The sequence below is a fragment of the Astatotilapia calliptera genome, chromosome 19 (genome assembly GCF_900246225.1).
Source record: "Astatotilapia calliptera chromosome 19, fAstCal1.2, whole genome shotgun sequence".
Lineage (NCBI taxonomy): Eukaryota > Metazoa > Chordata > Actinopteri > Cichliformes > Cichlidae > Astatotilapia > Astatotilapia calliptera.
This window is the reverse complement of record NC_039320.1, coordinates 16,184,445-16,200,759: the sequence shown is the minus strand read 5'-3', so window position 1 is coordinate 16,200,759 and position 16,315 is coordinate 16,184,445. Positions and strand designations below refer to the sequence as shown.

Genomic DNA, 16,315 nt, shown 5'->3' with positions numbered 1-16,315 from the left:
TAATTGGTAGATAAATGTACCTATTTATTGGCTATTGAGGGCATTAGTACCAAGAAGGCACGGACCAGACTTCATTATAACAAATCTTTTTTTTTCTTCTTTTTTTTTGAACAACAAGGTGACAAAAAACATTTTTACCTGCAGGGCGATCCTTTCACAGAAAGGATTATGGGCACAGACATACAGACTCTTACAAAGTGTAAGTATGACCATATAGCAGAGCCAAAGAAGTAAGACAGGAAGACTTTAAGGACATGGGTTATGAATGTATGGCTATGTACCTTAACACATGCTGTTTTAATATAAGAAACATTGCTGTCCATCAAAATAGACATTTTCAGTTAATGAGTAATTATATAAACAGTTAAAGAAAACAAAGTATGAAATATAGAAGTTGATTTAATTACACAGCTTTATTAAATCCATGTATTTGTTATGTATTGCATAAAAATTCTCATTGATGCTGTCTGATAGACTGTGTTAAAATAGCGTTTTTAAGCGCAGGACACTTAAAACCATGATAAATAAGTTTTAAACTCTCAGCTAACGGTTCTTACACTGCACGTGTCACAGGTTGGCACAAAAAGTCGCTGGAGTATCACCACATTAACACCTCGCTTTTGTTTGCTGACTGCAACAACAACAACAACAACAAAAAGAAGAAAGAGGGCAGGTGGGGTTAAACTGAGGGGTTTGATTTAGCCAACCCTACAACTTTAAATCTTAAAATGGTAATGAACACTTCCTACACCCTCATGCTGAATGAATGTGAGCTGGCAGGTGGATGGACTGCCAGGATAGTTGTTCTTTGTGTCTTTTAGATAAGCTAAGCTGTAGCTTTATAGCAAAATGATCCTACATCCTTATAAAGCAGTGTTTTTTAAAATTCATGAGCCTCAATATCTAAAACTGAACATTTCCACCATTTCTCCTAATCTCATGATTAAAAAAAAAAAGAAGGCTGTTGATCAAAACCAATAACTGACCTCCTCCTGCTCTTATTCATGCTGCTCAGTGGGGCAAAGAAAAACTGAAAAATTAACCCAATAAAATAGTTTGGAAACATCGGTTCAGGGAAAGAGTCTCCATTTCTGGTGAAAAGATGTCATCTCCACAACCAACTGCCTTACAAACCGCAGTGGAAACTGTGCCACTTCTAGAGTATTGAAATCTTGAGTAACGGTCACATCTCTTGAATCAAACCGACAATAAAACCTGTCTTTCTTGTTCAGAGCCACATGTCCTTAATACTGTCACCTACACTGGCTTGTAATACTGAATGACTTTAACCTTACACAGATTAAGTGTGTAACATATACAGTTCATAAAAAATACAACATATAAATTGATTTTTAAGAGAAAAATGTAACAAATTCCAGTTTAAAACAATAGCTGAAACAAAAGGATTAGAAGAGTCAAAGGAGAATGTATATGTATGCGTCAAAGTGTGGTTTGTTTTGGCTGACAGCCAGCCCGGCTCCATTTTGAGGCTAGATTACAGGGAAACTTTTGTGGCCGCAATCGCAGAGCGAGTCAGAACACGTAGGAACTCGCTCGACCTCATTCCTCCTGGGAAACTCGGCTGAATTTGACAGGACACAAAACATTGTGAAATCGTGATATTTTTAACATTTAATTGCCAAAAAACTAGCTCTATGTTTATGTGTGTGCGTGCGCAATTTTTAAAAAGTAAAGCAGAGCTTGAGTTCTGATGGCTTGGATCTAAGGGTGAAGGTGTGTGATTGTCAAGGCGCGAGACTGACACCTGCATAGTGTGATAAAGGCACGTCGGGTTTGTGTTCAAATGATTAAAAAGTCCAGTCTGTGAGGAGGGGGGGTGTTGGCACACTCCACTTCCAGTTGAGGTAAAATGAAGTGGTGGAGAAGAAGAAGAAGAAGAGAGGAGGAAGGAGGCATGGCCGCTCTCACACAGAGGATCGTAGGTCCATGTTCCCTCCCTGCATGACTGAAATATAATGTTCCACCATACTGGATGTAGAGACAGATGTGGTTTCAGTTTATTTCCATCTTGTCTTTGGTTTGTAGCTCAGCATGATTTCTGTCCTTTGTGTCCTCCACTGAAGATCTTTGAAAAGCTTGTCAGGTGCATTAATCTGTCTGCTGTAGACCTACATGCACAAGTCTTTTGATGACTTTGTAAAGAAGCGGATCAGTTTGGAGAAGACTGAATTAAATAAAATCTTTTTTTTTTTTTTTTTTTTTTTTAAAGATGACACAATCCCTTTTGTTTCTTTTGACCTGGGGGTGCAGTTTTTTAGTTCTTTTGAGCCCAGTGTTTGTTCTTAAAGTCTGATTTTCTGACAGAAACCTCAATGTCTATTGATTTATTATGTGTTATGTGAAACGTCTCGAGTGGTGCTTAAAAGGGGCAGCTTACTTGTTGCCAGTTTACTCATCGCTACTATTTGCTGCCAAGAATAGAAACCAGCTCTGCAGCGCTCCTCTCATCTCGTTCCCTGAGGCCTGAAACATCTCCACGTCTGACGTGGAGGAGCGAAAAGGGCACCCTGCGGTTGCCTACTTTGTGCTTCTGTCACACGACAAACTCGGGAACCTCTTCGCTGGTCAGGTCCAGAGAGAAGTACTTGTTGGTTCTCTTGATGGGAAACGGGTGCTGCTCGCCAAGCATGCCGGCACGCTGATCGGCAAGGCCTTGATAGCCGCCGCCTCCGCCGCTGCTGTCACTCAGCTCTTGAGCGCAACCGAATGTGTAGCTGTGGGCGGTGTCCTGGCAGAGCTCCGCCCACTGCAGGCAGTCCTTCTGATAGAGGCGGATGTCGTCTAGTGATTGGCTGTGGCGGTCAGTCGAAGACTGAGGCTTCCTGCAGGCAGACGTCTGCATGGAAAACAAGTCAAATTTATGAATAAAAACGTAGAAAATCAAACACAGATAAGTTATGAAGTTTGTCCAGGTGTTTCTTTATAGTCACTCTAAACCCTCTGCTTTACTTCCTTATGACTTGTATGTGCAGTGGTTTTCTAGAAAAAATAAGAAATAAAAACAAAAAAACAGCCTCTCAGGACATCCACAGATAGAAAAGGCTTTAACTACCTGCGGCAAAGACTCGATGCTCTGTCCTCTCATTTTGACGACAGTCTCAGAGGAGCTGGATGTGGAGGAGCTAACATCTTTTACAATCAATCCTGCAAAAACACAAACTTTTGAGATGCATTTTGCTACCGCCTCCTTAAAAACAGACAGGTGGCATTCATTGAATTAACTCATTCCACTTTGGGGCTAATTCCCCTGACTGCAGAGAAACTGTACCTGAATATCCATTGGTCTGATCAGGTGACATCGTCAGCATGTCCTCGGTAATGTGAATGCACATCTCCTGATCCAGGGCCATTTCATGAAGCTCCTCATAGTCTTTGGGGTCATCCACCAGCATCTCAATTTCTGCAGAGTAAAATGTTTCTGAATTATTATCTGAGATAAACAAGTCTTCTCACTTTCTCTGGAGCAGCACTACTGGAGTATGACCATTGCTTTTTTTTTGTAATATCAAGTCCCAGAAATCTAGCAAGCCATCAGCATGTTACCTCTGATCAGGCAGGTCTTACAGCATTTTATTTTGAAAACTGAAGAGAAATCTTTTCCTGTGGTTTCTTATATAAAAAAGCAAAAACTTTATGAAATGAATCTACCCCTAAATTGTTGAAGGGAAATCTTACCTGGACTCTAAACGCACAAAAAAATAAATGTAAATACTCATACCTTCATCATCTAGGTTGCGTTCCTTGCCGCTGCTCTCGATGCCAGAGGTGTGCGAGCTCCCGTGACTGGTTGTGGACGAGCTGCAGGTGCGCAGGGGTCTGTGCGGAGCTTGGCCGGGGGCCCTGAAGCTGTCCGCCTCAATGCCAGAGGTGTGCGAGCTGCCGTGGCTGGTAGTGGAGTGGCGAGACAGACGCTTGTGATGAGACGTGCTGCCTGCGCTGCTGCCACTAGCGCGGGAACGCTTGTCCAGATGATCCATGTCTAGCTCAAGAGCATCGCTAATGTATGACTCCCGGTACTGCTTCTTCTCTGAAGTGGGGAAAGAAAGAAAGAAAAAACAGGTAGTTTTTAATATCTAAACCAAACAGACTTCTGTTCAAAATGCTGTATCCATCTCAAAACACAGATTTACGTACTGCAGGCAACCAAAAAACAGGAAGCATCAGCTCTCTTTTGTTTATATTTCTGAAGAAGTGATCAAAGGGTGTTTAATGTTGACAGAATAAGTGGCGCCAAATACCTTCGTTCTCCTCCAGTCGACGGACTTGTTTGAGAACCGGCTGCAGGTTCATGTAGAGCCGGTGGCTGTTGCTAAGCAGCTGCAGGAGGTGGCGAGACCGCATAGGACATCCTGTGTAGTAGATGAGTTTACGAGCCGAGGGTAGACCGTCAGGAAGGATTTCAAACTTCTTCCCCTGAGAGTGAGGAGCGAGGGGGAAAAAGAAAACACATGAATGTTGATTACAGGACTCGGTGATTTACAGCAGTTAACAAAACACGATTATGAAATTGGAATGTGAAATTGTGATTAAGTGCCAGGGAGGCCTGAAGGCGAGCATTAGCCAAAGAACAAAGTCTGTTCCTGAAAACTATTTTGTAGCTGAACACAAAGCTGCAATCACTTCATGAATCTGTTCTTCATTTCCCAAACCAGAAACTGAAACTGTGCATTTCTCAGCAGTTTGGTTGTTTTTCCAGTCAGAGGACATATTAGCTGGATGCTCGGAAAAACTAAAATGGTGGGTTTGTGCTTTCTCCTGCGCCTTTTGGCAGAGGCTCGACACAACAACAGCTGTCTTTAGTGTCAGCAGGGTTGTTTTCAACACAGACCTATAAACATTTCTGCAAGTGTTTAGCCTCTGACCTCGAGAAAATGCAAATAGCTATGCTTTCGGACTACGGGACAGAGCATTACTTTATTTAGACAAATACTTTTAGAGAAAGCTGCTGAACTGAAGTATGTTTAGTGGTTATTGTCTTTCGAGAAATAAGCTCATATAAAATAAACTGAGTTCTTTACCGGTGGCTTTCCTACAAAAGATTTCTGTGAATAAGATTTCCTCTTTAAATCTGTGGGAGAGGAGAGAAAGTCTGGGTGGGAAAGTGCGAGAGAAATTTGCTGCCATCCTTCAAACTGAGTATTTATCTTTAACCTCAAAATGCTACTCTGCAGATCCAAGAAACCACCACTAAAACAGTGAAGTCGTACTGGGCAGCAGCCAGGTGTGAACGAGGCGAACTCGGTGAGTCCAAGGAGGAGGCAGCTGATGCTGAGCATTAAATCTCTTCTCTGTGAACTCTTAATTGTTCTTCCCAGGCAATGCTTTTATCTTAAACCTTTGAACCATCCACTGTTTTGTTTGGTTCGAGCTCCTTTTATTTATAGGCAGAGGGGAGAATAATGGATAACAACCGCATACTGCGTACAAAAGATTTTATGTGGCTGTCACATCAGCTGTTGGTTTTGCGAGGTTCAGGTGTGAAGTCTTGAATGGAGTATTTTAGCTGTCCGTATGTGACAATGAAGAGTACACGCTCTTGAGCCCGTTTTCCATTACTACATAACCGGATCAGCTTGATGACACTTCGGCTTGACTCATTTTCCATTGCAATCGAGTACCACCTAAATGTGCGAAGGGTCATTATAGCAATGCAGCCAAGCGTTTCGAACACTACAACAAAGGTGGACGTCGAGGCGATGGTATACCTGCAGCTCGGTCTGTGGCCTTTGGTCAGACTCCGGGACTATGGCATTGTTTCTGTGTAACCATTTCCTTTGTTGCTGGGTTTCAAAAATAGCTGTTTTGATTTTCGTGAAGGTGACTTATCGAACAACGTCACTGACTAGTCATTTGGTGGCATGAAGTCTGTTGATGTTACTTGGATTGCTTGGAACCCCAGTCGAGTAGGTACTAAAAATTTACCTGGTACCAGGTACAATCGCCTAATGGAAAACTCTAAAAATCATCTCGAGCTGTTCCAAGCCAACCCGAGTAGGTATTAATGGAAAATGGCTATTAGGGTAGTAATGTCACACGGTAGGCCAACCCTAAACCACACACTAATTCTTTCTTCCTTTTTCATTCTAATGAAGCCATATTTTAGAAAAGTAACATCACCCTTTATAATAAGACTTAAAACTAGAGATTGAGACCATTAGCTCATCAGAAAAGAGTTTATTGAGGCAAAAGAGCAGGTTTGTATTCCCATAGACATCTATACAAACACCCTGCGAATATATCGGCCAGTATCAGTACTGACAGCTGAAAAATGATAATTAGTAAAAAGAAAAGAGGAGATGGGAGACACGCTCTTCAAACATGCTTTGAGTGTTGATGCTGCATCGTTTGTTCAACAGGCATTTATCTTTAAGTTGAACTCTGTGCAGCAGGTCTATGGATGATTAATATGAAGAGGGATGTGTGGGATATGTTTGGTTTTGATTATGGCATCAGTATTTATGACTCTGTGAGGGGTGCTTCTTCTTTCTTTTTTTTTCTTTAGTAGAATAATATCTCAGTCAGGTTTTAAGTAGGCAAAAATAATCCAACACCCAGCAGCAGGTATAGTGGATGAACAGCTTGTGTGACGGTAACTCTATTCAAGAACAAACACACACAGCAAAGAGCAGACTGGTGTCGAGTGGCAGGCTGTTAAGAGGTTTTCAGAAGCCACAGCTTTTCCTGATCTGTGCACTGTACATGATCGGGTCATCTAAAGCTGCTGGACAACTTTCTGAATCGTTACATGAAAAAAGACCTCCCGAGCAGGCCACACACATCGAAATCTCCCAGCAACACCAACAACTCCTCATACAGACCAGCATCAACCAGAGCAGTAGCGAAGCAAAAGCTGGCCTGAGATCCAAGAGCACAGGACATAAAGGCAATTACTTAATTTCAGCTTTCAAGGGGAGGAGATGAAATGCTCACTGGCTCAAGAAAAATCTAAATGCAACTTATTCCCTCAGAAAAACCCAGAATTCCACCCTGTTGCATTAGTGAACCAAGAGCATACTCTACCCTTCCTGCGTTAAACTTTTATACAAAAAAGGGGGAGTTTTAGCAATTCCAAAAGCCAAATACTGAATCGGAAATCCCCCTAAAATCCTCACAACATCTGGTGCTTATTGACCCATGCGCCCCTTTGCTTGCATCCTTCTCTGGCTTGCCTGTAGCTGCAGCGGGTGATGGCAGCAATGCAGGATGCCGTGACTTGCGGGTGGGGTAGAGGAGAAAGCCTGTTATTCAGAAAAAGGGTGGGACAGGGCCTACAGAGGCCTTTTGGGTCTCAGTCAAACCACAGCCACGCCATGGCTTGTTCACTGTCACGACGGTGTAGATGGCAGACGCAAGAAAACCACCCAAAAAAACAAGACTGTGGAAAACAGGAAGTCTCCACCGTGAACTGTGCAGCAGATACGACGGCTGCTTACTCCGAAATTAGACCAAACTAAAACCCAGTCTGAGACCAAGACCTTCAACTTTCTGGGACAAAGAAACCACATTTCTCAGAGACCTTACAGCCTGTAAAGTCTGCCTCAACACAACAAAACAGCCAAATTTAGAGTCACAAGGAGCCCATTTTTGTGTAACAGCTGTGATGAGCAATAAAGACCTCTTGGGATTGTGATTAATAACAGGCTGGCAGAAAACATGAAGCTGTCAAGAGTGAAACAGATAAACAGTAAGCTTCTCTGCTCTCCTGTGATAACAGAAACCCTATGGAAGTAAATTGCTGCAGCGCTCAGCTTAACAGCAAGCTGAGTCAGAGCAGAGATGAGGAGATTTAACAGGATTTCCTTTACAGAGCACAGGGACCACAGTGATAACTGATCAAAATGGATGAATCGAGGGGCATGTATATCATGAAACAGAAAATCCTGCTGCTCATTAGATGAAAAAAGGCCTGTAGTTTACAGTATGTGGCTCTGCATGTGTACGTGTGCAAGGAAAGTCTCTTTAAATCCCTGATTAGTTCCAGAGGACTAAGATAAAAAAAGCCGCAAAGAGGAAAAAATCTTCACGTAAAAATTTCTGTGACCCTAAGCAGGAGCTGGGCTTTCACGTACATCGCCATAAGCAAGGGAATGTTTGCGTTTCATCATCACTGAAATGATTTTTCTTTTTAAATCCAAAAAGGTAAATTGCAGGACCTGTGAAGAACATTTCTCTGGGCTACGTGTTTTGATGAGATATCTGACTCACCACAAATACCAGTTTTCCCACATTGGTCCAAGGGAAGTCGTACAACAGCTGCCTCACAGACCCGACATTCTGCAACACAGAAACACAAATGCATGGATGTCGACTTATTACAAATCAAAGTAAACAAAGAATGTATATTGTATATTCACTGACCATTTGGTGAGTGGCTGCTGGCTATTGCCAGGTAAAACTGGTTGTAAACAGGGTGCTGCACCAAAAAATGTTTGCTTTGGTCACTAACGATTGCATAATTTCACTGCCACTTTAACTGATATAAGAGTCTTCAAAGCAAAGTTTGCATCTTCAATGCAAGATTCTTTCAACCACAGCAATCTGTTTGCAACCAAAGCAATCACACAGAGGTGATTGGTGCAGGGCAAGCAACTTCCAGCAACCACTTGTCAACCAGTCAGGGAATAAACCTTTTTTCCTTGCTGCCTCTGGTTGCCAGATGGTCACCAAGTGGTTTCCAGGTGCGATTCATGATGATAGCATACATGAGTCATATTAAGTTAATGTAAAGCATGAAACCTTATGAAAGGCACTGAAGGCAAAACCACCTGAAATCTGAAAAGAAATTACACTAATAAAGTTCAATATTTTTGGATTACTTGGTTTCATAAATTAAACAAAATAAAAAAATATTTATTATTTCTGGATATGATTTTGTCTGGTTATGTTATTTTGTGTTAAAGCCTAACTGTATGTATACAAGAATACAAAAAAAGTAGCTATGTTGATTTCTAATTAAGGAACAATACCTGGAATATTTGAATACCACGTAAAGTCAGGCCCAATGTAAGAGATGCTTCGACTTCTTTCTTGTCCTGTTGAAAATATTAAGTTACACGATAAGAGGGGGAAATTAAGGAGAAAAGGCTGAAATCAAACCAGCAGTCCATGCATATAATCTTTGCCTAGCCATGACATAGCAATATAACATACAACATATCACTATCTTGGTCAGAAACTAGATTGATTAGAGGCATTTTTCACCTTATAGAGTCTGTAGTAGTGGACTGTGACATCATCAAGCTGGGCGCACTCCTTGATATACTTGAGGTGTGCCTCTGAAGCCGTGAGAGCAAACTGGTCTTTGTGCATGTTTGGGATATGCCTCAGAATGTACTCACGGCCACGCTTGGCTATCACCTGAGTAAGGAGAGGGAGAGAGGGGGATAGTCGTCAGGCTTGGCTGCCCTGAAGTTGTGCTGAGTTATTACAACCGACTGGCGGCTTAGGTTGATGAGGGTGATGAAGCTGCCTGCCGCAGGGCAAACAGATGTCAACCTAAAGAGACTGAGAGAGAGCCAGAGGCAGCAACCGGAAACACACGCGCTAAGCTTTGTGAGCCCCTTTTTGAAGATTTAGTAAGCTTTCTAAGCACCTAAATCTGGGCAAGATTTACAGAGGGGAGCGTACGCTGTTCATTTCCAACAATTTCCTGTCACTGCTGGCTCCGAGTAGTGATAAGGAGGTAGGAGGCTAATGACGGGAAGTGGGGGCAATCAGATGGGTGTGGCTGCCATATTCAGAGGGATGGTAGTAGTGGTTGGGGAGGCAGTGATGCCAGAATAGACACGTCTTACGTGCTTCGAAAGATTTTGTTTTTTAAAAAAGTGCGTGTGCTACTTTCTGGCACAAAAATAAACCGAAGTGTTCCAGTTCTCATTATTTTCCATGCTAGGCTATGGAGCTGTTGCTAAGTGTTTGGTCAGCATGACTAATGAAAGGTGCTAAAACATATTCTACACCCTGCAGGCCAGGAACACTGCTTGACAGCCTAAAATCTCATTTTAACATAATGCCCACTGTACCTGTAGCTTCTCAGCTAGTGATACAGCAGTTTGTGTTCTTCTTTCAGTCTTATTTCCGGCAGGCTATCCACATCTGACAGCTTGTTTCCAACTTCTAACATCACTTCTAAGATTTTTATGCATATGCCAAAGCTTTCCACCAGATGGCAATTAAATTAGGATGTTGCCAGTCAAAACACATAACTCCTCACATAACATAGTATCACCTAATGCATAAGAAATATGGTCTTAGAACCACAGAAGTCAAACAAAAGCTAAAACATTCATATGTAATGAAAGTAATATTTTAAAATAATCAAATGATATCCATTTAAGTAAGAGAGACTATACTTCAACTTCTGTATGTGATACTAAGGCAACTAACTATCAGTGATAAATTCAGAACAGCCTGTGAGTGTGCAGGATAATAGTCATTTATCTTAAATCATAACTTAGGTTTGACATACAGTACGTTCCAAATGCAGTACATGTTAGACAGACTCACCCATGGGGGGAAGTACGCTTCAGGTTCAAAGTATTTCCCAAAGTGCTTGTTTCGTTTGAAATTGCCGAGGTCAGCCTGCAGGGCGAAGGCTGCCAAGAGGAAGTAGGCCTCCTCCCTTTGGATACACTGAGAGAGAAGCACCTGTTTCCTAAGGTGCCAGTAGTAGTAGTACCTGGCCACCCGATCGCTGCAGGGCAGAAAGAGCAGATTCAGCCAGCTTTAAGGATAACTGGGGCTAAACGGAATGATCTTTGTGAGTCTATACAAATATCCTCATTATTCACACATATTACTTGACTCAGCATGCAAATAAACAAGCAAGAGGCTTTACTGACCTGATCAATCGTCCATTCTCAACATAATACTGAGCTCTGAAGTGAATGATCATTGGAGGCCCAAACTGATCAATGCCCTGCAAAAGCCACATGTGGAAAAATGTGTTTATATACTACAACCAGCATCACTGACCGATTATAATCAATCTACAAAAATGAACTGGATCAACTCTATAGTAAAGGAGCAACAGGTAATTACTTAAGTAATTACTAAGTTTTTGTAATACTTGGAAGTGAGAAGGGAAGCTCATTACCACGTCTCATGCCCAGATGTTGACCAACTTGGCATTAACACTGGCATTAAACAGCTAGCCTGGCTAGTTTGACAACCTAACACAGCAACTCCCTGAAGTCTAATCGTTAGACTGAGGTTTCCAGGTGTGGTACCATCTTGGATGTACAGACACTATTGCCAGTGCACACAGCTGCATCTGGTGTTACAGCCAGAGATTCTGCACAAATCTCCAGGTGCATGCAGTACTGTGCAAATGTTTTAAGCACTTTATATGTTTAGAGCAATACCACCGACAGGCATGTGATCCAAATTCATTCTGAAATATGACAACTGTCAAGAAAAGCCAGTAGACTGATAAAGAACTCCTCTATCTTCAGCCTCGAACAAGGAGTCTTACAGCAGACTGATCCCAACAGCCCTGAACTTAACATCACAGTTACTCTGCAATGAACAGGGCAAAGACATTAATACTGTCTAAATCCAGAGAAGGACTTTGGTGAGCCAATTTTACACATGAGCTCTAGATAATGTAAGGGGAATTGGGATATAATCCTGATACCGTGCAGAGTTGCTCTTTCACATATGGAGGAGATAAAAGGAAACTCTTTGCATCAGATGCTTTGTATCTACTGAAAATAATCCATTTGATTTTGGTTAAGGATTTCCCCACCTGTGAATTTTCCAGGCATCTACCCTGTTAACCTCTCTATTCACAGGCTTGGTCAGACAATTACAAGATAAAGTCAATCTAAGGCTCTGTTCACACTGCAGGCGAAAGCGCATCAAATCAGATTTATTTATTTATTTATTTTTTTACCCTATGCGACCCATATCTGATCATGCTATGACAGTGTGAACGGCACAAATCCGATATTTACAAATCCGACCTGGGTCACTTTCGTATGTGGTCCTGAATCCGATACATATCCGATGTTTTTGAAAGCGACTGCTGCTTGAACGGTCATGTCGCATTAAATCCGTCTTTTACGCCACTGACACAAGACAGACGCCAATTATCAGCGCCCGAGAAGACATCGCGAACGCTTCCTGGCCATCCAGTGTAGATGTCAGTGAAACTGTTGGGAAGACAACGTTGGAGAAACGAGAACATTTTATTTGTACTGTATAATCTGCAGATGCTGACAGAAATCTGCAGCTATCCTTTGAAGCACTGCTCCTCTAAAACAGCAATAAGGATAATTATTGGGTTATTTACATTATTATGTAAAAATAACAAAATGACTTAAAGCAAAAATTGGGAAAAGTAAAGTCCGAAGTCTTTATATTAAGGGCCATCAGTCAAACAATACTGTTGCTCTGGGTCTAAACAGAGCGCGTTGTGTGTGACGTCTTCTTTTGCGCATGCAGGCCGCTTTGAGGGTTCACACTAGAGCGCGTTTGCTGTCGCATTTTATTTGTAGTGTGAACAAGCAGACAAAAAAATCGGATTTGATCAAAAAATCGGAATTGAGCATCAAGACCAGCAGTGTGAACATAGCCTAATGTCCATACCTACAGATTTGAACTTGTATGTTAGGCATATAGCTCCTCTGGATCCAAAAAAGGTCAGGGCTTTGAGCAGAACTGTATGCAAATATGACCACGGTTTTTAGAAGGTAAGCAAGTAGATGGTAAATTATACCCATCTGACAAGGAATTTTAATTGTATAAATCATGTAAGTCCAGGTAGAATACTCTTGGTAAATCCTTTTTGATTTACATCTTACTGTCTTCTTCCAATTTCTACTAAAATTTGGGAGCCCAGCAAAACTTTTCTTACCTTGCTTGCTTCTCTCTTCCATTCTTTGGGACAGTACTTGGACAATTTCTGATCCAGCTCCATATAGATGTGCTCATTATCTGCAATGGGAGAGAAACTGCTTTAGCCCAGGAACTCACTGTCTGTGTCATCAGTGTGTGCACACCTGGATACATACATATATGCCTTTGTGTGTGTTGCTCAGAAAAATCACCACTGAATGAGCCCAGTTCAAAGACTGCCTCAGAGCAGTCACATTAGACAGCCTCTGAGCTTCCCTTTGTACTCTGAGCCTCCCTCTCATTCTCTTTAAATCACGCTGTCATGTCTTAATCTTTTCCTAAAGTGACACCCTTCATAAGCTGCAGCCTGCTGATCTGACAACTCTGGGCTTCTATACAATTAAAACCAGCTGAAAAGCTAAAAGCCACATAAAGAGCAGGAGCAGAGCCTCTATGACAGGATGCCAGCACCTATTTTTATCAACATTATAAATATACCTGGAACTTGAGTGTTCGTTTACATGACTTGCACTTATAAAGTCAGCACATTAAGCAGCAGCACCTTATTATAATCACCAGAATACAAAGATCCATTAAAATTCTTTATTTCCACACTGTTAGATTTCAAACATTTTCCAAGAAAATGCTGGTTTTACTTGGTGACAATTTGAGATCTCCACAGCTAAGACTTCTGCCGCCATTCTATTGCTATTGAGCCAATTTATGTTTGGTTTGTGGCACTTGAAGAATCCAAAAAATATATCTGAAATACCCAAAGGCAATATCTGTTTCCAGAAACAATATTCCTATTACCAAGGATAATCTGCAGATGTATTTTTGTGGTTGCACATTAGTAGAAGTGGAAATGAAGCAGGGGTTAGTGGGAAACTGTTTTTTTAAAATATGTGTGTGTGTGTGTGTGTGTGTGTGTGTGTGTGTGTGTGTGTGTGTGTGTGTGTGTGTGTGTGTGTGTGTGTGTGTGTGTGTGAACTGACCTGTAAAACGTAATTTTGTGGCCTATAACGGCAATATAAATAGAGAAGGATGCCATTTCTGGCACACCGTGTGAATACTTAAATTACAGTTTGGCACATTTACAAACATACAGTAAAAATATCTGGATGGCCTAAATATTTTCTGAAAACTCATAATTAGGAACTAACATTTCAGATGCTAGAACCACAGAAATCTTTTCCCTATTGCTGAAAACATTCACAAATTTTATTATTTTAAACCACAGATATTATCTAAAACTGAGTCTGGTGAAGATCGTCTTGTCAGGGGGACAGTGGGTGACACACAGGGAGTGGGTGGCCTCTGTTTGCCTTGGGCATTTCACGCTGTTCAGACAAGCACTTCAGGAATGTCCTACAATCAGACCCTTTGGCTCCAGCTCAACTGACCTGCTGTGCCGCCATTGGCTCATCTGGCGGGCAGCTGTCTGAAAACACCGCCTTTTGCAATTTACTTTCCCTATGCAGCTGCCTACAACTGTCATCTGCTGTCTGCCACACCATAAAACAGACACAGTGACTCATTCCAATAGGACGACCCTCGCTGAGCCCCATCACTGTAAAAACAACTTTAACTTTGCCACACAATGGGAGGCAGTCAGGATCAGGAGGCCCTGGTTCCTGGGCAACCGCCATGACAGATATGTGAGAGATGCTACTTTTAGTACTAAAGTGCCAAGCCGCACATGTGTATTTGTTTGGGAAGCAGCCAGCCACCGTACCGCCCGGGTAATGGAGGAAATGAGTGCGCCGACTAGAGAAAAATCAACCGAGCGTGACCAAAGAGAAAACAGATGATGGTTCCAATGTCGAAGAGATTGTCAAACGGAAGAGCCATAGAAGTTCCGTAGTGTGAAGGTATTTTGGCTATTTCAAGTCTGACAAAAAACAGAGTAGCGCGCACTATAAATTGTGCCGAAAGCAAGTCTGGAAATACAATAAACCGGTGCATGCTCAATCTCTGACTGGAAGCGCTAATTCGTCATTCGGCTTTTGTCAGACTAAAGTAACTGTTAAAACTGTTTGAAAAGCTAAGCTATACAACAAGGAGAGATTGAGAATTTCCTTTTAGTTCTCAGTTTATTTGATATTGACAAAAGTTAGTCAATTTTGTCTGTTCTTCTGTAAAACAAACTAAGATTCATTTTTAGAATTAATATTTTGTTTCTAAGTGGAACTGACAATTTAGTAGTCTGTTTTGTTTGTTCTATTTTGAAACTTAAACGCTTTAGCGGCTGCCTTTTGTGTAGTTTGCAATATTTGTCTTTATTTATCTGAAAAAGTCTCATGTTCCTTAAGTACATCTACCCTGTTGAACTTATTATGGGAAATAAATATATAAAATAAAAACAAGCTGCTGATTATTTCACATTTTACTTGTGAGCAACGGCACATTTAAATCTTACAAATATAGTTATTTGGCTTATATCGTGATAGATATCGTTATCGCCTGATATGAAAAAATCTCATATCGCCCAGCTCTACCCATACCCCTAAATGAAAAGTAGTCTTACTCTGAATAACACTGAGCCCAAACAGATGACAGTCCTTCAGCCTGAGGAGGTCACACACCTGGACCAACAGTTCCTGGCACAAACTCTTCACCTGGGGAGGAGATGTCAGGACAATTATTAGTGATCGGCAATGTGTTGTATTTATTCTGCACTGTTATGAACCACTACAAAGACCTGGGGCATGCATGAGCAGCACTCTGCATGCATGTTTATCATCCTATGACATCTTGTGCAAGCTTAAACATGTTGTGGTACCATGGTGTTAGCCACCAAACACAGGAAACTATAAGCAGATGGGTGATTGTAGATTGAAATTAAATTCTGGATCTTTTAACTTGAAGAGATTCATGAACTTTCTGAAATATTGACTAGAATTTGCAATGAAATCAAAACTTCTCAGCCTGTGTGCTTTTAGGTTTAGTTCAAAAACCTTATTTACTTTGACACTTACAGTTAAACCTAATCCCAACCTTAAGCCAGTGGCCAGTAGCACCAACTGGTTTTTACTAAGCCTGTACTACCAAGCAGACTTAACATGCTCTCCGAGCTTGTATAACTTGATTTATTGTCATTTTCATAAGGCAGTTTCACCAGTGGTGAAATAAGAATGTAAACAGAGCTATTCTATCTAGCTATCTGGTGTTGGCCAGAGGGGCCGATGGCACGATATGGCAGCCTCGTTTCTGTCAGTCTGCCCCACGGCAGCTGTGGCTACAACTGTGGTTTGCCTCCACCAGTGTGTGAATGTGAGAGTGAATGAATAGTGGAATTGTAAAACGCTCTAGAAAAGCGCTATATAAATGCAATCCATTATTATTTATTATTATCCAGTCTGCAAAAGAACACATTGGATCGCGGAAAGATCTACTGACCAGGCCAGAGACATTTCTTTGAAGGAAAAAAAAAAAAAGATCCTGTAACAGTTATTGT

At 41.5% G+C, this 16,315-nt stretch overlaps 1 protein-coding gene across 2 annotated transcripts in view; it reads right to left on the bottom strand.

Moving 5' to 3' along the window:
- The window catches only part of frmd6 (FERM domain containing 6), a 33,752-nt gene continuing 17,437 nt past the window's right edge, over positions 1–16,315 (bottom strand). For both annotated transcript variants that reach the window (XM_026151512.1, XM_026151511.1), the window contains exons 3-14: positions 15,386–15,476; positions 12,878–12,957; positions 10,863–10,939; positions 10,528–10,714; positions 9,223–9,378; positions 8,988–9,053; positions 8,227–8,295; positions 4,260–4,434; positions 3,740–4,048; positions 3,290–3,421; positions 3,074–3,165; positions 1–2,857 (exon numbers count right to left, since the gene is read on the bottom strand). In XM_026151512.1, coding sequence (XP_026007297.1) covers positions 2,555–2,857; positions 3,074–3,165; positions 3,290–3,421; positions 3,740–4,048; positions 4,260–4,434; positions 8,227–8,295; positions 8,988–9,053; positions 9,223–9,378; positions 10,528–10,714; positions 10,863–10,939; positions 12,878–12,957; positions 15,386–15,476 — 1,737 coding nt within the window. In that variant the 3' untranslated portion in view covers positions 1–2,554. The remainder of the gene's footprint in view (positions 2,858–3,073; positions 3,166–3,289; positions 3,422–3,739; positions 4,049–4,259; positions 4,435–8,226; positions 8,296–8,987; positions 9,054–9,222; positions 9,379–10,527; positions 10,715–10,862; positions 10,940–12,877; positions 12,958–15,385; positions 15,477–16,315) is intronic.